The sequence below is a fragment of the Passer domesticus genome, chromosome 6 (assembly GCF_036417665.1).
Source record: "Passer domesticus isolate bPasDom1 chromosome 6, bPasDom1.hap1, whole genome shotgun sequence".
Taxonomy (NCBI): Eukaryota; Metazoa; Chordata; class Aves; order Passeriformes; family Passeridae; genus Passer; species Passer domesticus.
The window spans coordinates 60,759,552-60,782,995 of NC_087479.1; the positions used below are offsets into that span (position 1 = coordinate 60,759,552).

Below are 23,444 nucleotides of genomic sequence, written 5' to 3' on the forward strand. Positions count from 1 at the left end.
AAATATGAAACTACACACAGATCTGATTAATGGGATTTTAAAAATATTCATTATGAAATAGAACAATTTAGAAATACTCTGCTCATTACAATAATCTGTAGTACTCTAATTGCAAGTTGCTTCACTTTTGCCATCAGCTTAGTAATGTAGTGCAGGTATAAATTTCAATATAATCTGTCTTCAAGGGAATGATATTTACCTATTGTTTTAATATTGTTTTAAGATGAGTCAGCATTTTTACTCTTCTACTGACACAATTAAACATATATTAATAAACATTCCAACAGATTCTAATTTTCAGTATACAACAGAGGCAAATATCTTGTAACTAGAAAGACTTGCACGCCAGAGATCACTCTACCTCTGACTGTTTCTTCCTTAAATATTGGAAATTAACCTTTTGGTTTTCAAAATAAGGATTTAATTAATTTTTCACACGGACTATGTCAGGACAAATGACTTGATTTTGTTTTCCAGCTAGGTTTAAAAAGCCTGCATTTGAAATAAAACTTCTATAAAGAATTAAATTATTTCTTGTGCTAGATGTCCCTGACTGAAAAAAAAAAAAACCAGCCCCTAAAACAAGAGAAAAGTGGAATAAAGTCTGTGGTTTAGGACAAATGAAAGTAGAATAATAAACAGTTTTACTTTTTTTCACTTTCACCCACTGGAATTCATTTCTCATTGGCAAAAAAAGGAGCCCCAAAGCCTAACTCTTTAGAGGAAACACTGCTTCCAGAGCATTTTCTCCTAAAATTTGTCTCTAAACTGAGACACTCCTTCAGCAATCATGCAACTGTTTATTTTTAAGCTCCTCTTTTTAAAAAACCTTTTCTGGTCCAATTATAATTACTAGTTTAGGACATTCTGCTGTAAATTCTGAGAAAATTAGGTAATTTGCTAGGGGTGCAACAAATTGCAACAAATACTGCTCACAAAGTACCCTTGCAAAGTGCATGATCACCTGGGTGTTTCTAAAGCAATCTTTTGAAGGTACTCTTGGTAGTGGAAGTGGGCACATGAACCTGGTTTATATTCAAGTGAAAAAAAGATTAATCATAATTGTAAGTCAGCAATATGGAAGCTGAAGATAAGAATATTTAAAATTGTACAATAATCAAATGAGATTGAAATAATTTGTAATGCAACAGAGAACTGCAATGCTGGTTTTCCTAAGCACAAACATTTTAAATCTAGCAAACCTGTGAAATTTTTTATTAATCAAACCCCAGAATGATCAGGTTATCTAGAAAAAGTATGCTACATATATTTACAACATATATCTATATCTATATATACAGAGAGATAGGTAGGTGGATAGGTAGACAGATATGTATTATAACAGTATCCACCCTGAGTTTCAAATACTCCTACCTGATTTAATTCTGCATTAACAATCAGGGTTGGGGAAAGTCATATAAGCATTAAGCTGTTCAGCAGATATGCTTTTGCTGAAATCCAGCCTTTGTCAGATACAACTATTCTTCATACTCCAAAGACACTTACATGATACATTTTGTACTTGGGCATTACCTGAACCCTGTGTTTCAGAGTGGGGTGAGGAGAGGGGAGGAAGTGGGGACAGGGAACAGGGAGGAACTGGGGATTTAGGGGGAAGTGAAGAAAATTATTAATTACCTGACCTTTATTAGTTGTGCAAAATGGTTGTAGAAAATGAGGTTCATGATCACCTGACCAATACAGAGACAAACAAATCTATGTGACCCAAGAGGATGCATTAGAGAGCCCTGAGAGAATTGGCTGATTTAGCTCCTACGCCACAGTCCATGATACCTGCAAAGTCACAGCAGTCAGGTTAAGTCCCAGAGTGGTGAAAAAAAAGGGAAACATTGCAACCATCTTTAAAAGGGATAGAAAGGAGGACCCTGGGAACTACTGACCTGTCCATCTCACCTCTGCGCTGGGAAGGTCGCGGACCAGATCCTCTTAGAAGCTGTGCTGAGGCACATGGGGGACAGGAGGTGATTTGGGACAGCCAGCACATCTTCACCAATCACCACACCTGTCTGATCAATCCAGTGGCCTTCTGTGGTGGGATGACTACATCAGTGCACAAGAGAAGGGCTGCAGATGCCATTTATCCAGACTTCTGTAAAGCCTTTGACAGAGTACCCCACCACACTGGAAAGATGTGGATTTGATGGGGGGACTGCTGGGTGGATAAGGAATTAGTTGGACAGATATATCCAGAGAGTAGTGATCATAGCGATGATGAGCAGTGACAAGTAGTGTCCCTTAGGGGTCCACACTGGGATGACTATTATTTAATACTTCCATTATAGTCACAGATGAAGGTATCGAGTACACCCTGAGCAAGTTTGCAGATGACACCAAGCTAAGGATAAATGCCTGAAGGATGGGATGCCATCCAGAGGGACCTGGACAAGCTCGACAGCTGGACCCATGGGAATCTCATGAGGTCTCATAAGAGTTCATGCAAGGAGCTGCACCTGGGTCAGGGCAACCACTGGTATCAATCCAGGCTGATGAACAGATCCAGAGTAGCCCTGTGAGAAGGATTTGGGGGTGCTGGAGCCAGGAATGTGTAATTGCAGCTCAGAAAGCCACCTGTGTCCTGGGCTGAATCCAAAGCACTGTGGGCAGCAGGAGAGGAAGGGGATTCTGCCCCTCCCCTCTGGTGAGACCCCACCTGCAGTGCTGCATCCAGCTCTGGGGCCCCAGCACAGGAAGGACATGGAGCTGTTGGACTCAGTCCACAGGACGTCACCACAATGATTAGAGGGGTGGAGCATCTCTCCTGCAAAGAAAGGCTGAGAGAATTTTAATTTTTCAGCCCAGAGAAGGCTTTGGGATGACCTAATTGTGGCTTCCAATACCCAAAGGGCAGAGAAAGATGGAGAAAGACTTTTTACAAGGGCACATAGTGATATGACAAGGGGGAATGGATTGAAACTGAAAGAGTGTAGGTTTAGATTAGATATTAGGAAGAAATTATTTACTCTGAGAGTGCTGAGGCACTGGAACAGGTTGACAAGAGATGCTGTGGATGCCCCATCCCTGGAAGTGTTCAAGGCCAAGCAGGAAGAGGCTTTGAGCAACCTGATCTAGTGAAAGATGTCCCTGACCAAGGCAAGTGGGTGGGAACTATCATCTTTAAGGTCCCTCACAACCCAAGCCATTTTATGATTCTATGATTTACTGAGAATACTGTATATAACCTTGTGGTCCAGGCTTGATTTATTAACAGTTGAAATAAAAATCCCACTGTCAGGATGTATATGACTACAGCAGGTTATGACTACTAAAGTAGACTTCAGAGGCCAACCAATTCTAAGTTTAATAGCCCACAAAATATTAGCAGTGCTGGCATATTTTATTTTGCTCTTACACAGTTAGCATCTAGACAATCAGGCCCTTTTCATCTATTTATTCTGATTTTTTAATGCACTAATGGTAAACAAACCAAAACAACCTAGCAGACTTTTGGCAGTGCATAATCAATGACACATCAGGAAAAAGATGCAGCTGTCAGTTCCCATCAATGAGTAAAGGAGAAGAAGGAGATTTCTGAAAATTTGCAGCTGGCATAGATATCTGGTCCCAAGAAATGAAATAGCAAGTTGAATCATCATGAACAACATGATACTGAAAATATGACCCAAAGAAAAAGAGTTGTATTCATCCACTAGAAAGTGCACAGGCACAAAACCCCAGAGATTTAACATGAGGAAGGACTGTGCAAACTCACATGTGATTAACCCATATAAAAATAATTCCTCCTTCCAAATATATAGACAGATGTGTTGAAACTTTTTCCTTCTTCAAGTTGTCTTTCAGTAGGCACTGTGTCTACAGCAAAGAATCCTTACTGTATTTATACAGCTCTGATATGGGACAGACATCTTCGGAAAAGGAAATTCCTAAACTCTTTTCAACTATTCAAATACAGACTGCATAAATATGGGCTTATCCTCTGTACATAGAGCTGATTTTTCACACCAGTTCTATAGGATTTAATCTTTAAATTTAGCACACCAACTCATTCTTCTCCTTAATTTAACCTTTTCACTTCTGATATTCTTTATAATTTATGTCCATTATACTACCTTTGGTCTGATTTTCCACTGCCCATCTAAAACTTTTGACTAAGACCTCAGTGCTACCACCCTTAAATACAGAACTGTTAATACTGTCTCCTCAGATAACATCTCCTACAATAGAGTCACATTACCATTCCTGTTACAGCTTGTTGTATTATTTGATCCTGTAGCTGCTTTGGAACTTAACATTTAATTTTGATGGACATTACTATATTTTGATGGACACTATGACATTTAATTAAAAAGAGAACCTAACAACATCATGAAATCTATAGAAAATGATAGAAAATCTCTTTCAGTCCAAAAGTTATCTGAGTTGATATCAAGCTGAAAATTTTCTACTTTACTTGACAAAACTGTCAATGAGTATCCCCTGAAAGTCTATTTCAGTGTTTAATTACTTAGTTCAATAAAGTTCACTGACAATACAATTCTAATCAATAATGCTTTCAGCGTAATTTACATGAAGGAAGTTTGGAGTAACAAAATGTAGACCAACTAGTGAATACAAATTATGAGGAACAGACAAGCACCTGGGAAACGAGAACTGGCAATTAAAAATTCTGTTAGCTTGTGAAACATTAAAGACAAATGCTGGAAAAAAAACCGATAGATTTTAAAGAACAAGAAATACAAAATATATGAAAGGGATATAAAAGCAATATTATTTTTCTAACACTTTCCAAATATTGCAAACTTATATAAGAGATATATAATCCTCTCAGATTAAATGACAGGAAGTTATTCAGAAATGGCTCTATGCAGAAAACATTGCAATATAGCACATTATCTACTTTGTGTCTCTCTTTTCAACAGATGACATACAGAGCTATGTGTATTAATTCAACAATTCTTGATCCTATTAAATGGCTCTTTAACAGCTTTTCTTTTAACAGCTGCTCTTCCCATTCAGCCTGGCACTAAAACCACATTGACTTTTCCCTTTAAAGAAGCTGAAGACTTCTCTTTGAAGTTCATCTTCATACAATTAAGCTCAGTAACATTTCATTGTCTAATAAAAACTGATTGTGATATTTATAGCTTGATGAGTCATCAGTAATGTATCTGAAGAAACAGAATAACATGTGAATGTACAAACTCTGAGGGATAACATAATAGAACAGCTAAACAAGCATGCTTTACTTTTTCATATTAGATTTAAGTATGAGTTTTCTTTTGCATATAAAATTTTATTTTATAATAGTCATTTTAGGTTAATAGGAATTATTTTTATTAATCACCATTTCATCCATCCATTTGTAAACTTATCTTACTGGTGTGTAGGACTTTGGTGAGACTTAGATCAATTCTTAATTAAATCTTTGGTGGTTTTCACTTAATGTTTCTATTTTGAAAAACACTGAAGATCTATGACAAAACATTCAGGTAAATTGCCTCCTTCTTTCTGTCAGTGTTCTCACTGTGTTTAGGCACTCATCCAGTGCCTAAAGCAGTTAAAAACATTATTTTTTTTTGTTTGAGTTTCATCTACAACTGCAGTATCTGAGTTCAGTAGCTGTAATTTTTGTTGACCTGCAGACCGTACCAATGCTCATCACATTTGGTTCCTGTTTAAATTCTCGTGTTTGCCAGGGCTCACTACACTCAGTTGCTCAACTCTTGATCAAGACAAAGCCATGATGTTCTTGTGACATGGACAAAGAACAAACTAAATGAAAAACTACAGTTGTGTGCCATACCTGCATATGGACACTGATTCCATAGCCACTTCATCTTTAAATTACTCAGAACATTAAAGAAACATCACTACCTTCAAAACGTTTCTTCTTTTTTGAGACTCTATGGGAACTACAGATAGATGAGATATTTTTCAAACTGTAAAATGGAATATAAATATATCATATAAATATGGGAAAACTGAATGGATTAAAAAATTGAATATAAAATAATGGAATAAATATAAAGTTATGGAATAAAAATGAAATATAAATATAATGGAAAGCATTACCAAGTGCAAATATTAACATTTCTGTCTCTTCCCACTATAATCTTTCAAATTAATTTAAAAACATCTATTTTCTGACTGTACCATAATGAAAATTACATGGGGATGGGAGAAACAGCTAAATTTACCACATAGCAAATGCAAATAAAGTGCTAAGCTTATCATGGTTCAGTCAAATTTGTGTTTGCTGTTGAGAAAATCCTTCTGAATTGCTGAAATTCAGCTATGTTAACAAGCAGATATAAAAAGCAAATGCTGACAACGAATGCCCAGCTCACTTCCTACAGACTTCCCTTTTCTCAGACATTAAGTCTTCCCATAGCAGATGGCTCCATCAGCAGCCAGCATCTGGTATGTTTTCTACATGGAGCTAAATGGAACTTCACTCCCAAGTTCTTATTTTTATCAGGCTCCCAGTGACAGAAGTGCTTCTTGAGCTGCACCAAGAACTATGTGAACTAAACCTGCTCAGAGAATATGTAACTTACAGAACAGCTGTGTCCATATATTTATTTTTTTCCTTCTCCTTCCACATGTCCTTTGAATGACATTCCAATGAAAGAATATGCTACATGACCAAATTCTTCAGCAAGACAGTGAGATGAAGTTTCTTTGAAGGAATGGTACATGAACATGCCTGAAATTTACAATATACGTAAAGATGATGGTTCAAGATATTATTTCTCCTGAAAAATATTTTCCTTTACTCTGTATTCATCACATTTTTACTAGATTAATCTTGAAACATACATAACTTCATTAAATTGTCTATATGTACACTTTTTCTTATCATGACTGTCACACTTTTTTCCACATTTTGCATCAGCTTTTGTGACCTTCACTTAAGTGATCTCCAAAATAACCAAACCAAAATTAGAAAGGATGGAATGTGGCATTAGTGTAGAAATGTTGAAGTATTCTAAATTCACTCTGAAGAAACTTCCCACATTATCAGTATGTAGGTTGTCCAAACTTCAGCCTGCAAATGTTACTGTAGATTTTAAACTTTGCTAAACACCCCAAATATCAGATTTCATAATTCTATCCTCATTATTCATTTTCACATATTAAATTAATATATAACTTAAAAGTAAAAATTCAATTCAAAAGATTGAATTTCAGCAACTCTAGGTCTAACTTAAAAATCCTCCTAATTCCCCAAAAGAAAAACAAAGATTCTGGAAATATTTACAGCAGGTGGTTTGCATATATTCTCATCTCTGTTAAAGCTGTGCTCCTGTACAGTAAATGTAGAGATTTCCCTATACTAGGAAGAAAGGTAATGGTCAAACTGCATTTAAATATATTTAATGTTAAGTAACTTATTTTAATAGCTTGCATCATTTATTTTGAACCTATATTCAACTTCCCTCTGATAATGGCTTGGTCTTGAGGGAGGTAAAAATGGTAATTTAAACAAAAAAGCTTTAGACAACTGAGCTTTTTTGCTGGTGCTGTGTTACTGGGTATCACATACCAAACCCCGGGACTGACTGACATATCTCTTATGAAGCTGCAAGCATTTCATTGGCCAGATCCTGAGGGAGTGTGGAATTCAGACCAGTGAGATTATCCAGACTGGGTGTTTCAAAATGCCCTTTATAAGGGAGGGTGTGGAAAATAAATCTCTCTGCTGGCACACGAACATCTGGAGGGGAGGTGTCTTTGTCTCCTTGCTCCTCACCTCACCCATGTGCAACCTAACAGTGCTGGACCTCAGATAATACAGACAGAGTCCTGGGGGAGATGCCATCCCCCTGTGTAAGTACTGGCCTTCCTGTCTGTACCTGGAAATACAGACTGTGAGAAACTATGCAGGCTTCAGCAAAAATTAGTTCCGAATTCCCACAAAGTGAGCAATAACCAGTCCTTCAGGAGGTTGTAAAATAGACACTCCTGTTTACTACTACACATTCCAAGAAAGTTAGAGAACAAGTTTAACCTGTATAATTCAACAGCAATTTTAAGGGTTTATTGATTTAGCTTCTACCTGAGCTGTAGAATGGTTTTCTCCAGGGAAACTGCAGTATGAGATCACTTACTAAGGACAACTCCACTCTTTTTCAGAGTGATGTGTTTTGCCTTGTAGCATCTATACACAGATATCTAACTGCTGTGATTTGACACTGGCCAAATGCCAGGCACCCATGAAAGCAGTTCACTGGCTCTCTGCTGCTGTAGCTGAGCAGAGGTGAGGGAAAAAAAAAATTAATGAAGGGCCCATGAGTTAAGGACTGGGAGAAAACACTCTAAAGGCAAAACAGGTTCAAATTTAAAGGTATAAGGTAAATTTATTATAAGAGAGTCAGACGAGGATAATGAGAAGTAAAAAATACCTTTAAACAACCTTTTTTCTGCCCCAGCCCCTCCCTCTTTCTCACTGACAGCTCAGGGAGACAGGGTGTGGGGATTTTGGTCAGTTTGTCGTTTGAGATCTTCTGTTCATTCAGACAGAGGAGTCTTCCTCTGCTATACTGTGGGGTCCCTCCCATGGGAGACAGTTCTCCATGAACTTCTCCAGCGTGGCTCTAATTTCATGAGCAGCAGTCCTGCCACAACAGTTGCAATGTGAGCCCCTCGCACAGGCAAACAGTCTTCTCAAAACTGCAGTGGCGTGGGTCACTTGTCCACAGGGTGCAGTCCTCTAAGGACAGGCTGCTCTAGCTGGGAAGCAAGGGCCCTCTGTCTCTGGCAGCAGGGGCACTCTCTCTCCATTCAGGTCTCCCACTGGATCACAGCTGTCTCCAGCATCCACCTGCTCTGGTGTGAGCACTTCTCTCACATCCCCTGTGGAGCTCATGGGCTGCAGGGCAACCTGCTTCACCACAGTGCCCAGCACAGCCTGCAGAGGAATCTCAGCTTTGGCGCCCAGAGCACTCCTTTTTCCTCCCCTTCTTTTTCCACTGACCTTGGTGCTGCCATGTTATTCTCCCTCACATCTTCATTTCCTCCTCTTCTCTGACTAGCAGAAAAACTGCTTATAGGTACCATTGCCAACAAGTTTCACAAATTCAAATATTTCTGTAGGATTTTGCAGCGTCAGGAGGTCGATCTCTCCTGGGTTCCGTGCTGGGGTGTCACTCGCCGTGTTCTCGCCACCAGCCATGTGGCCCTATTGCCACTGAGCGAGCAGTGGCAGCAGCCACGGTGCTGGCACTATTTTAACACCTCTCCTCATGCTGATAGTATAGGGATAAAATGTTTCTAAAATCACGGGATTTTCAGGGGAGTTGGAAGGAAAGGTCGGGCCTGGTAGGCCCTGGGAAAATGTTAGGGTAGGCCCTGGAAAAATGTTAAGCTGTACTGGATCATGCGAAACTGCACCTGTATAATCATTTAATGACTGTGATAAATTATATGATTGTTAAATGCGATGATTGTTTGGTAATTGGATATAATTACTGTTTAATCGTAACACAAATCATGAGAAATGATGTTTGGAGGGTTTGATGGAAATTACAAAAATCCATGCTCGGATGAAAACAATGTATACAATAGAACATTGTAAGTTGAATAATTAATATGCAGTTATATAACGATAAGGGTATAAAAACGTGTTCATCCCAAACCCATGTCAGAGTCAGATTTGGGTCTGTACCCTGACAGCCTTCAATAAAAGGCTGCAAGTAATCATTCCATGGTAATGTGTTCCTGAACGCTAACAATGCAGGGTGCCAGGAAGGAGAACCCGCTGCTGCCAACCCTGCCTGTGGCACATCTGGCCAGTGGTGGCTAGGCAGGGAAGGCTGGCACAGGCCACACCGGGGTGGTGGAGGCTGTGGGAGCACATCGCCACGGGCTGCACCGGGAACGGCCCCGGCAGGGCCTCGCCACTTCTGGAAAAAACCGTGTGTGCACTGCTTTGATTTTCTTCTCAAATATGTCACCACAGAGGCATTACCAGCCTCTCTAATTGGGCCAGCAGCATGTCCATCTTCAGTGCCATCAGCCATTGCCTCTGTCGGACTGGTGGAAGCTTCCAGCAGCTTCTCACAGGAACCACCCCTGTGACCGCCCTGCTACCGAAAACCAGGCTGCGCTAAATCAACACAATAGCTAAAACATGAAGGATTTAAATTATGGAAAATTATGGTATTATTAGATACAGAAAGGATTAGTTGCTTGCAAGGTGGAAGTTATATGAAACATATGCACTTTATTATTTGTGCTGATTACAAAATATGGATTATCAACTTTCTGGTAATTCTACCATTATTTGCTCTCTTCTGCTGTGAGTAGTTTATTACTCAAAAAAAAACCATCAAAAAGTAACAGCTGCATTTTCAGACCAATTTTTCCTTCCACCTGGTACACTTTCTTACACGAAACCAATAACGTAATTGAACATCAGGGTAAAAGAGCCTTTGTAGGTACAAGCATAAATATTTCTAAAACTTCAATGAGCCAAAATACAAGGTATTTCCTCTAATTTACAAGGTATTTCTTTTTCCTGGGGACCAAAATGAAAACATTTGAAAATTTACAAACCCTTTTCTAGTTATATGCACTACTCATTATCAAGGGAAGAACCTTGTATTTTTTCCAAAATTTCAGAAAAGAAGAGGTGATATAGATCCTTGAAGATACATTTATACACTCCCAGTTGGGTGAATTTAGAAAAAAATGTCTGCACATACAAAATTATGCATTACTATGCATCTCAGGAATCAAAAGTGATATTTGTGATAAAAACCTTTGGACAGTCATAATTCAAACTCTTGCTTCACACATCTATTTCTGCTGCAAGCAAAACCCAGCACAACTTCCCTTATGATTGTGCAGAAATGCCAGAGTTAGGAGACATGACCTGTAGAGCATTACTAGGATCAAAATGAAGAATCCAGTTTATACAGGCTTGCTCACAGCCCAACATGCTTTTTACCTGTATCTCATCTTCCCTATTCTTATTGCACAACTTGATTAATATTTTCAGGAAGGAATCATCATGCTAGTCTGTCTGAGTTTGTTTATAAAATACAGTTCAATCAGTAAAACTCATATTAAGATCAAATAACTGAAGCACAACAGTAGCAAAGAGGGGTGGAACACCCCTCGGAGCTGCAGGACTGTTCTTTGGACAGAGATTATCTTTATTTGCATACAGCACCCCAACCATATGCCAGGGTTTCAAAGACTGCAAATGTGAAAATAGGAAATGGAGTTGCAGCACCTTATTTACAGCAAAGAGGCAAACTTATCAATTATGTCAACAGTGTGGTTGACATCAACCCCAGTGGAAGGTACATGAGGAGCTACACAAAAATCTGTGTCGTTCTGCTTGGATGAATACTTATGCATCGATAATTTATGTCCACTTAGTATTAAAACTGGTTGCTAATAACAAAAGTCAGGTTTTAAAGTCAAAATTTGTTGAGCACCACACCATCCTAATAAACATTTTGTGGCAATCATAATGAAACTCTTTGATATTAGTCAAGATCTTCCATTCTCATTAGTAAAATCCCAGATAGTTCAGCACATTAAGTGTAATAAGTATTCTAAATATTTTAATGGAATTTTACAGAAATAATGCTATATTAAAACATTGCATTTTTTCAGTAACATGCTGTCCAGTAAGAAAAATAAACTTAATTTCATGCAAACATCTTGTACACATGAAATGACAGAACCTTTTGAAATCTACTTGAGTGAAACAGATCCAAATGTTTTGTAGTGTAACACTTACTGCTTATATTACAAAACTAGTGGCAAAGTCACCAAAAATTACATAGTCTTTACTGTGATTGGTGCTTAACTTACTATCTTTTGTCTTTATTATAAATAAAAATTTGTAATTCTTATGTTTATCATTCTATTGTGGTGAATTTTCTGAACGTAAGAGGTAAAAACAGTAACAGTTTCAGTATTAGCTTTTTTTCCTCACAGCCCTTCTAGATACAAAACAACGAGAAATGTACCTTCCTATAGCAACTGTACATTTGACATTCTGAAAGCAAAATATGACAGCTTTTCCCTTCTTCTCCTTACACAGCCTGTTAAATTAACACTTAGCTTTAGGATAATGCATGTATGCAATGTCTTTTTTTAAAGGGTCAATTATTAATTTCTAACTATTTATAGCTGAACTAGTATTGCTGCTAAAGCCATTCTCACTACTATTAGTGCTGTGTCTGCTTGCACAAAGCAGGCAGTATTGCAATACTGTGTCGTGCTGCATCACTAGATGTTTTCCAAAGAAAACTACCTGCTGTACTCAATAAATCATCTTCTGAAGACACACAGATTTTTACTTCAAGCTGGAAAAATATGAGAAAAGAGAGATTGCAACGTGAAATTATGAGGTATTAGCAGTTTCAAAATTATTTTAATTTGATCTGATTCATTAAATGGCTATTGCTGGCAGTAAAAAGTCTCAACAAATCTGTAAAACAGAAGGAGGAAGAGCTATAACCCTCACATTCATTAGCCCAGTTATTAGTATGTAGGAGATGTGTGATAATACTTGCAGCTACTTTAGTTCTTATCTCTAATAATAATGTAAACAACACAGTTTTAAAGCACTTACAGGTAAAACTGGAGTTCTTCCTAATGTGGCTCACACTTCACAGAGAATCATGGAAGGAGTAAAACTATCTCTTCCCTCACGCAAATGACTCTTTGAAAAAGAAAGAACCATTTGTAATGTACTAGCCTATTTGTTAAAAAAGTAAACCAGCTCTAAATAGATGGGATCAATGGGTACTCATCACACCTTTGGAAGTAGCTGATCAGCTCCGATTTCATATATTAAACGTCAAGCGTAGTACAAATCCACACCCAGTACAAAACAGAGAACACTTCAAAGACTCTCTAACACTGGAGAGGGCAAGGATGTCGAAGTTAATGAATCAGAACTAATTATCATTCTACCTTGCTACTTTTAACCTATATTAAAAAGTTTGTGCTTAAAAGCAGGAGATGCTTAATGCAGCCTATTATTTGTAAAACCCCTAACCCTAGAAAGCAGGAGTTTCCTTTGAGGCTCCTGAGATTGTTTTGTTTTGACACACTTGTTTCATTGCATGTAGTAACACCAAGACTCCAATACACCTTTAGGGTAAGAAAAACAAATGTCACTCCTTGGTAGGTAAAAAATTGGGCTCAATCATTTTGCTGTTTTTAGGCGAGTATGACTGGAAGAAAGGTTTATGAAATCAACAGCACGCTGGCAGTAAATCCTGGTACAGTATGTCTGAGGAAGGGAGGAAACAAGTCTTAGCCCCAAAATACATTAGTTAAAATTGTTAAAACCCAGTGTTGGTATGCAGGGCCCTCTTAACAGTGCTTTGAAAACACATGTGAGTGTGATACTAATTCTTCCTCATGGCCCTTCACAGGCATGCTCCTAGAGGAATGGTAGCTTTGGCATCTTGTGTTAGTGTTTTATTCCAGCCCTAAGGAAAGACTACCCATTACATAAGATGGCACAGTTCCACTGAAGGCAACACATTTGACACCAAGTTTTTTGTTGACGATAAGTCACTTTTCAAATTCTTTTCAAATTAGTTCAATTTGAATTAGTTCAACAATTTTCAATTAGTTTCAATTACTTTTACTGCTTAGCTATAGAAGATTAAGGAAGAGACTGGACAGGTGGATTGGGACCATTTTGTGTTTGCAGCCTAGTGTCTCTGTGTGTTTGCAAGTCTGAAGCAAGAGTTCTTCCTCAACTGCAGCTTTTTGATACACACTGCTTTTACAGGGTAATTTGCAAAGATTTCTAATTATTCATCACTCATTAGTATGACAAACTTTTGGAAAGCAATCAAATATCAGTAAGTAATTTAAAAGAAAATTCAAATTCTTTTGTCCAGCTCTTCAACTCTTTTTAAAACATTACTGTTTTAGTCACAAATTTTGAATGCACTGATGAGCTCAAAAGGCACTCTTCTGAATTTAGATCTACAAATTAGAAAGCAAATTTCTCTTTTTCATTATTTAACAGCTACAGAAGACAGAGTTTGCAGTTCATGTCAGTCATAAAACAGGCAATCTGGATTTTGGTATAGTTCAGAACTGTCCATAAAATGATAACCTTCACTTTCTGCAAAAGATACCTAATGAGTATCTCAAGTTGGTTTCTTAGATAGCTTCTCCAACATCAGCTATACAGGATATAGATTTCTTTGGGAAATGAGGGACTGGCAGTGTCCAAAGCACTCTGCTACCAGCAATACACTACCATTTTAAAATAAAAACTGTGCAAAGCAATTCACCATTATCAAATGTTCACAGCTAAACACTCTCAAAGTGCCTTTGGCTAGTATCAGACATCCAAAGATTAGAGGAGGAGTGTGAAGAGTTGTATTTTCAACAGGACAGCTGTAAGTAGTGAATTTCTATATAAGCTTTATGTGCATATGGCCTTTGCTTCACTGTTGTATTCAGAAAGCTTATACTTCCTTGAGAGATCTTTGAATAGTTCCCTACTCCTAGTTTCTGAAGATATATTCAATTATCATCCATCATCAGTCATATTGGATCATCTGTGTTTTGAAGTCCAGTATTCATTTCCTATAGTTTAATTTAAGTATTTTAATGCTACTGCTTTTAATGTAGCCAAAACTAAAGCAATTATCATCAGTGACCCCTGTGTCTTCAAAAACTGATGTTCAAAACATCATTCATGGCTCATTTTCTACTGCACAGTCTGAAATGGTTTGTGAAGTTAAGACTCTTCAGCACACATGATTCAGAAGGAAAAAATACAAGAAAAGGAAACATATTGCTTGCTTGCTTTATTTCTTTTTTAGCAGAGGGAGGTGTGGAGCATCATTTTTAATTGCTTCCAGCAGAAAACAATCTAGTTGTCTAATGAACTGGAACACTTCCTGATAAATGCAATATTCTCATCTATGTATTTAAGCTTGGCCGTGTAAATCCCATTTACAATTTACACTTAAAAAAATCTTTGGCAAAGCTATGTGTTTATGTAGTGTAGATTTTTAATTAGAACAGCATAAAAATATTTACATTAACAGACAAAATTGAGAGGAAAAGGAGAAACTTCTGGATCTGATCGCTTCAAAGACGAATCTTAAAACAGAATATCTTTCATAGACATGAGATAAACTCAAGGACAAGCTTTCTTTGCTCTGTAATATGTAGGTATTAAAGCAAGACAGAACCTATTTCTGGTGCTATAATCTCTTGTTAAGATTACAATATTTTTTTCCTATAAAATTTAACTTGCAGTATCTCCATTGTAATCCAAAGCCAGTGAAGCAGCTTGTGCCCATTAAGTCCACCCACAGTGTTTCTTAGGCTCTTTTTTCCAAATGCTTTCTCTGAAAGTTGGAAACTGAAAACAGTTGGAACAGCACAATATTTAAATTATATTTGAGGATGATAGGTACAGAAAGCAGAACCCTAAGGCCTGGAGGCCTTTTTTGCAACTACTCTTTTATCTACCAGTGGAGCAGAATTGTAAGTACATCATGGAAGAAACAGGAAAATGAACCCTTATTTAAAAAAAATTAAAAACCCCATGTCTGGCTCTCTTTTAGCAAGTATTTTCCATTTTATTTTTACCATCCTGAGCGCAATACTGCTGTCAGTTAAAAAGATATTTTTAAAGAATAACAGATGATCTATTATTATGTTAAGCAGGTTTTCTGCAGTTTCTTTTTATTGCAGTCAGTTCACAAAATTCAAATGCACTGCCAACAGCCCGCCTAAGTAAGCACATCACACTATCAAGTGTGAAGGCTAATTGTCCTCAGGGTTTCAGTAACTGAATAGAAAATAAAAATGCACTCTCTTCAGGAGCTAGGAATTTATTATTAATTTTGTGCTAAAAGATGCAAAGGCTAATTTTTTTTTAATCTGTAAATTAATGATTCAGATCCTGTTGCCAAACACTTTGTACATAAACCCACCTCAGCTGCTCTCAGCCTGTAGGTTGCAGAGGTACAGACTATTTTTACCACTGGTATAATTAGCATTCCAGGTACACTGGACAACTACGAATTGACATCCAATAGGAATTGTATGAGCAATTTACACCTCAAGGAACTGAAATTTATGTTATATACGGCCATTAGCTTGAAAACAGACGATGATATTATTTCCATGGTAGTGAAGGACACCAACTATCAAACACAATGAAGGAGGCAAATATGATACTATGCAAATTATGAATCTATAAGCCTGCTTTAAGTCTGAGCAATTATGGTATATAAAATGTAGGAAATGTAAATCTGTATTACTTTCAAATCCTCTCTCTCTGTTTTTGGTTTGTTTTTTTTTTTTTTAAGTTAGACAACCATGGATTGAGAACAGGATGAAATATAGGCTGTATTATTTCATTCCCTAAAAAATAATTTTATAAAGAGTTTTAAATTTTAAAAAGAAGCAAAATCCATTATAGGAAAGCAGAAGCACCACTAAGATGACAGTCATATCTTGCACTTATATTGACCAAGGAAAACACAAATTTTTCTGATATATAGATTTATCTGAACTTAGGAGAGAACAGATTTGTCAATTACTTTCTAGATCTGTAACCTGTAACAAAAAAACAACTTCATGCCAACACTGACCTACAAGCATTTATTTAAAGTTTTATCTATCTACCAATCTAGTCTTTATTTCTGTTCTGTACTGAACACACATAGTACTTATTAACTTGAAAGAGAAAAGAGGATAGGCATCTATCTGGTTACCAAATAAAGAAAGGCAAACTAAAAGAATGCAGGATCACAGAATCATCTGAGTTTCAAGGGATCCATAGGATCAGTGAGTCTGGCTCCTGGCCTTGCACAGGAAGATCCCCAAGAGTCACCCTCAGCTCCTGTCACTGCAGAATGATGAGTTTAACACAAAGTTAACAGGAAAAGTGTTTCACTGCCACCCCAAAGTGTTCCAATTTATTTTGAAGTCTCCAGCTACACAATATTTTTTAAGAAGGGAACAAATATCACATTTATTTCTACTACTGTTCATCCTTGTATTTGAGCAAGGGACAGAGGAAACACTCATTTACTTAAATACCTAAGCAGTCCCCTCTCCTTTCCAGGAAACTGTTCATTCTGCTGCCTGTTATCAGGCTTTCCTTGAATTACAACTGGTAATGAGACACTAAAATTGATATGGCAGGAATCCACATGCAGAAGAAAAAAAAGGAAAATTAAAAAAACAAACAAACAAACAAACCTATTAGACTGAAGAAAAAGAAACCAACAACATAAAGTACATAGAGGTTTGATTACTTAGCTCAAGAAATTTATTTGAACTAGATGAAGCAACCTAACTTGTCAACCTTTTCAGAGCTTAGCCAATACCACAGCAAGTAGATGCCATAAAATATACAAGATTTCATCTAATTCTTTGAAATAATGCGTACCATTTATGTCGTTAATGAGTAGACCTGCTTATTAATGATAAGATAAGCCATGAAGAGCATCCTGCCCCATGTGCCAACCCTCAGGAACTACACAGGAACCGTAAGAACAAATCAATAGATTTCTTACGGTTTCTAAATTCAATAGGTTCAGAAATTATACAGAACAGACATCTATAAACTTTAAGAATTCTAACTGAAATCCTGTTAATTTACTCCCCCATTGTCGTATTTTCCCTTTCAACTACTGAAAACGATTTTGCTCATAAATTCTCCCCAAAACACACTAATAATTTATTTTCATAACATAATATTATTATGCTAACTGGATCCTTATAGTACCCCAGAGTTAAATTTATGTCTGAGATAATCAGAACTAGACCATGTTCAAGACTGGCATCTAAATGTAATAATCAAGCTGACCAAACCACCACAGGTAACTTTAAAGCTGTGTAAACTGGTAGATATTTGCTCTGACAGCTAAAGTTGCTTTAAAAAATAGTTAGTTATATATAATATATATAACTCATCTTGTAACACCCTTCCCTACTTTTCACATAAAGAACCAGAGATATCCCAGTAATATTTCATCATCAGTAAGTCACCATATGCTCTTCTGCCATTTCCTTTGTTGAGATGTATAAGTCACTATTAGATGTACATGAACAAAAGCTTTTTCCTAGACAACCATCCTTCCAGATTTCTGCAACAGAGAGGAGATTAGGGGTTGAATTTAAGTTCAGAAACAATACATTTACTGAAAAAGCTGAAAAGCTGTAAGTTTGACCTGAACTTATTTTATAGGTTATTAGAGAATCTGGCTTAGAAAAAAATGCCCAAAGCATACTGATTTTCATGCAGCACTTGGCCTTTGAAAATTCAAGTATCTTTAGATGATTCAAGAACATACTGAAGCAGAGATTTCTCAAATTTAATAAAGAAAACATCTTCAGAAGTACTTAAGTTGACCAATGTTGATTCTCACTCATTAATGTAATATTTGGATATGCATAAAACACTTGAAGAGTTCTGTTAATCAAATCAACAGGATATTCTACTTCTGCACATTCTGAAATTGTACAGAAGAATCTTGTTTCAAGCCCTTTGTCCTTCATTCCTTTTCCTTTCTTAGAACATGCCAACATTTTAAATTCAGCGTGATCATCTTCTGCCAGTGGCTGGGAATTCTGCATTCTGGGAATGCTGCTATTCTGCAGCTTTCAGTGTGAGAAATACACGTGATAATAAATAATTTTATAATATTTCACATAGACTCTTTATTAGTACTAGTTTTTACTATAGGTCCTACCATTTTTTCCCATTGGGGAACAAAATTACTTTGTATATGTATGTGCATACATACACACTCAAATACAACCACACCAATAACTACATGTACATACACATTTATGTCAAAGGATTTTTATGTATTTTGGAAGTATTGACACTGCTGTCACATACTTCCCATCAACCGGTTAAATATTTTTCTTGTTTATGCATCTATTTTTAGGTACATAATGGAATCCCTCAAAGTTTTTTCTCTTTTCACTAAATTAGTTTTTATAAAGGTGCTCATTCCTACTCCTGCTACCTGCCTTGAGTGTTCTCAATTCATATTCTGCTGACAGGAATAAGAGAATTGGCTTTTAAATACTTATTTCACATTCAGAAGAGGAGAAAAAACATTCCAGTACTTGAGAAAGTATATCAAAATTTTAAAATAGAACCAAGTGAAAGTAGAAGTATTTTAGCTGTGTGACTACACATTAGAAAAATTAGTTCCCTCTCCCCTCTCAGAGAGGCTCAGGCATTATGGCATATTATGGGGTATTCTATAATTTAGTTATTCCTTTACATACATTTACAGTTTAAATATATATATGTGTATATATATTTACAACAAAAATATATATGTATATATAAACTCCCATATTTACAGTTTCAGACAAAGAACCATTCAGCATTTGCTTACATTAACCAGACATTTCTATGCACCTATTTGTCTTTTCAGACACACATAAACCATCTCATGCACAAGAAAATACTCTCACAATGATGACTCACTCCATCCTTGAAATCAGAATTCCTAATTCATTGCCTTGTTTTGGAAATTTTAGGAAGGGTAGAAACAAGCACTGGACCTTATTTTCAACTGATGCTTATTTTCAACTCATTGCTCTTCAAGTGAAATCTGTGTGTTAACATTTTTACATAATTCCAGTAATTTTTCTTTGACATTTTGGCCAGTGACAACCTTTACAGACCAAGCCTTACACCACAAAACCAACAAGATAACATGATGCTGCTACAACTCCCCTCCTCCTGGGGAAGCAGAGATATGCTAATTATATCTGGAGTTAAATATAAACTGTGATCCTTTCCTAGAATGCTCATCAAGCACATTACTGAGCTGGAGCACACCACCAAGCTCTGAGCCAAGGCTATATTTAAACTGGTTGGTGTCACTTACCTAGGAAACAACCAAAGTGAATCAGAACATCTTGACATCCTATTATAAATTAGGAAAGGATACATCTTAATATTTAAAAAAAAAATCTTAGTATTTAGGAAGGAAAGTGAGGTATCGAGAATTTAACTCCAAAATAATCTGATTATTTTAGAGCTTGTAAATACCTAAACACACACATTCCCACATACAGAACCTACTGCTGGGAAGCTTGTTTCTAGTTTCTTATTCTTGTCCCTCTCACTCTGAAAAACAGACTCTCTCTAAAAATATGATGCACATAATTCCTCAGGAAGATTCCAATTTTTTTTAAATGATGTATGGCTCTCAATGACTTAATATCAGTGCTTTCATAACTAGGTGCTCTTTTAAGCACCTTTTTTAAGATTATACTGAACTGCAAGAAATAAACAGTAGGATACAACTTTAGAATGGAAGTTTAATAAATTTCCTTTCCTTTCAGTTTTTGGTTTAGGCTTTTTTCTTGGTTTTAAACAAACATTTCCAAATATCCTTACAATGAATATTGCTAAAGGCTGTAAATTTCAGAGCTTCTCAAGTCCCTGTAGTTTCCGCAGTTACAAGGACTGCTAACATGAACTTAAGCCATTGCTACTGCTCAATTTATAAAGCATTATTTTATAAATATTTATATTTTATAAATATAAATATTTATAAAATATAATAATAAAAACACTTCGGGCAATTATGATGGTTGGATATTTTCATAATATTTTTAAAAGGAAATGAAATAGCATCATATAGGAGCTTGTACAATAGAAAGAAGTACAGTGGCATTCAAACACTTCAACACATTTTATGAACAACTGAAGTCAGAATATCTGTGGATATACCAAACAAATAAAATCGAAACATAATGCTTCCCTGGCTTTTTTTTAGTTACAGAACCATATTGCAAATATTATTATACTTATGCAACCCGCTCCCCAAAAACCAAACCAAAGCAACCCAAACTCCCAATGAATTAAAGAAAGACCCCACAAAAAAAAGAGCTTCTCACATTGCTCTATTTTTAATTGGTTATTCAACTTTTTAACTGTAATCTGAGAACTTCATCAGAATATTTATTAAGCTTCTGTTGAAATTAATATGCATATGTAGGAAAATATAAAATTGTTGTGAAGTTATCACCTGGCAAAACAGAAGAGATGAAGAGATTTTGCCATTCTTTATCTCTCAGATAAGTATCTTCTATACTCCAGTTAATGAACAACAACAATATATAGTAAATGCCATTCTTTCTAGTAGCAACAATTACATAGCTGGCAATATTTTAATATTTAATTATACACATGCATGGGCAGCATAATTTGCAATGAATTAGTACAAAACAAAATGCAGCAACAGTTAGGTGACCCAGTATCAAAAACTGTACGTGAGAGGGGTAAAGTAGCAAATGTGTGACACAGTAACAAGTAGAAGCTAAATAGTCTGGTACATTTGACTAGTCTATAGTTAAAAGGAGATTATAAAGGACAGTGAGTCTATGAATAAAATCATCTTCACAAAATAAAAGGCATCTTTAGTTTTGAGAAGCTATGAAAATTCAACCTCATCTTTAACCAGAACTGCCATTTAAAAGACAGGGAGTTAATACAGATACAGTAACAAAATTTGAGTAGTACAGCAAGTCAAAGAGTCTTGGAGGAGAGTAAAATCACAGACATTGTGCTCCACTTAAGAGGAAAAATTTGAGAGGGGTTGAGAACTATTTTCCTATGCAAGCACACACATCTCATCAGTGCAAAAACTGGAGTGTAATGCCTCATGAAACAAATATTTCCTTTGCAACCATTTGTCTTGTTGATAAGCACTTCCAGGAATTTGCAGTAGAGATGAAAAACCGTAACAGATCAACCAGAGAGGAAAAGATTTGCAAGTCCCTTTAACAGATTTCAATCATTAAATATCACAGAAATCAAAAAGGGATAGTTGTATAACTACAAAACAGAGTTCAGCTCAAAAATAACTGTCTTCAAGGTTTAGTCATTCCAGAAAATACACAAGAGAGAAAGCTAGGATAAATCAAGAAAGCAAATTTCCTGATTCAAGTTGAAAGACTGGAAACTATTCCATAGTGCTGTATTTTTATTTCTACTCCCAGTCAACAACCTGCATCCATGAGTTTGGTGTTGAAAAACTTTTCCCCAGAAGAGGATTAAAAAAAAACAAAAAAAAACCACTGTAAAAAACACTAATAAAAAATTGTTTTCACACATCACTGAAAATTAGTAGATTTTTAGTTTGTTTACATACTTCAGGAAAAGTATTTTGATTTTTAATAATTTTCTCCCACTCTGAAGGGATATCACCTAAATGTGAACTTTAACAGAAGGTGTACTGGCTCCTACTTCTCAAAGCTAAGTGATTTGCAGGGCTATGCATTTTATCTTCTGAAGAGACTCAGGGAAAGCACCTTGGGAATGGGACCAAAACTGCTTATGTGTCTTTTGCAGACAGATCTTTCTCCTGCAGAATGTGATGCTATAGTGGGAACAGAAAAGGTTACCAGAAAGGTCTCAATAAATCACTAAGAAATAAATAAGCAGGAAAACAACCTCTACTATTCTTTATTTTGTGCAAGCAGTTATCCACTTGTACAAGGAGATTTTCCATGCTTTTTAGTCAGCTTGGACTTATACTTACTTTGTGTTGACATAAAACCCAAGAGCTGTACCTAATATTGCTATATATGAAGCCCTATTAGTCACAGACACAAAGAAGACTTTCCCTCTTCCAAATGGTCACTTTGTCTTCAATTCTTCCTTCATTTTAATGAAGGGACTACAATTGAGCATAAAATCGAAGATTCCAGTTTTCTAAGTAACTCAGAATACAGACATTCTGTCTCCATGGTATTCTCACCTCATGGCACTGGTAAGTCACTTTCCTGGAGTTCTGGGTCTTTTTCTATAGAACTGTTTATTATTACTCCGTCCACTGCACAGCAGAAAAAAAAAAAGAGAGGTGATAAGGAGTTTATTACAATCATCTGAATATGATCTTTACCTTGAATTTCTTATCTGACAAGCTCGTATCTACTGTTCTATCTCAGAGTAGAAACATAAGTAATATTTGTCCAAGCATAGCAGCATTGCCTTTCTTCCAACATATGAGCTATCAACCTTACATATGACCTATGGAATTGACTTTGATTTTTCTTTTTTTTTTTTTTAATTCTTTTAAATAAATTAACTCAAGTAAAGCCAACTAGGACCAATGTACTGCAGTGGATTTGCTGTACATGACAAACTTTTTTCTCCAATTTAGTTTAAACTAAAACAATAATTGCAAACTCATCCAGAAAACAACAGCTAAAGTGTAATATCAGAATCAACAAATCATCTGAGACATTTCCTTATTTCCTTCACTCCGCTACTCTCAGCTATCCCAGAATTAATCCTTCTGGGTGTCTCGGTTTAGAAGCAAGTTTAGGAGAAAATTATCTAGAACAAGTGTTTCCTCCAAAAGTAAAGTGCCTCAGCAGTCCCTTTTCTATCAAGGGGAAAACAATCAGCAGTGGATGAAAGTGAAAAAAACCTAACTAGCAATTGACAAACAAGGTGC

General features: G+C 36.3%; 1 protein-coding gene across 7 annotated transcripts in view; it reads right to left on the minus strand.

Annotated features, from left to right (window-relative positions):
* Window positions 1-23,444, minus strand: part of LUZP2 (leucine zipper protein 2) — a 151,334-nt gene that overhangs the window by 88,050 nt on the left and 39,840 nt on the right. The window contains exon 2 of one of the 7 annotated variants that reach the window (XM_064426195.1): window positions 22,743-22,817. The exons of the other annotated variants lie outside the window; for them this stretch is intronic. Coding sequence (XP_064282265.1) covers window positions 22,743-22,747 — 5 coding nt within the window. The 5' untranslated portion in view covers window positions 22,748-22,817. The remainder of the gene's footprint in view (window positions 1-22,742; window positions 22,818-23,444) is intronic. 7 annotated transcript variants of the gene reach the window in all.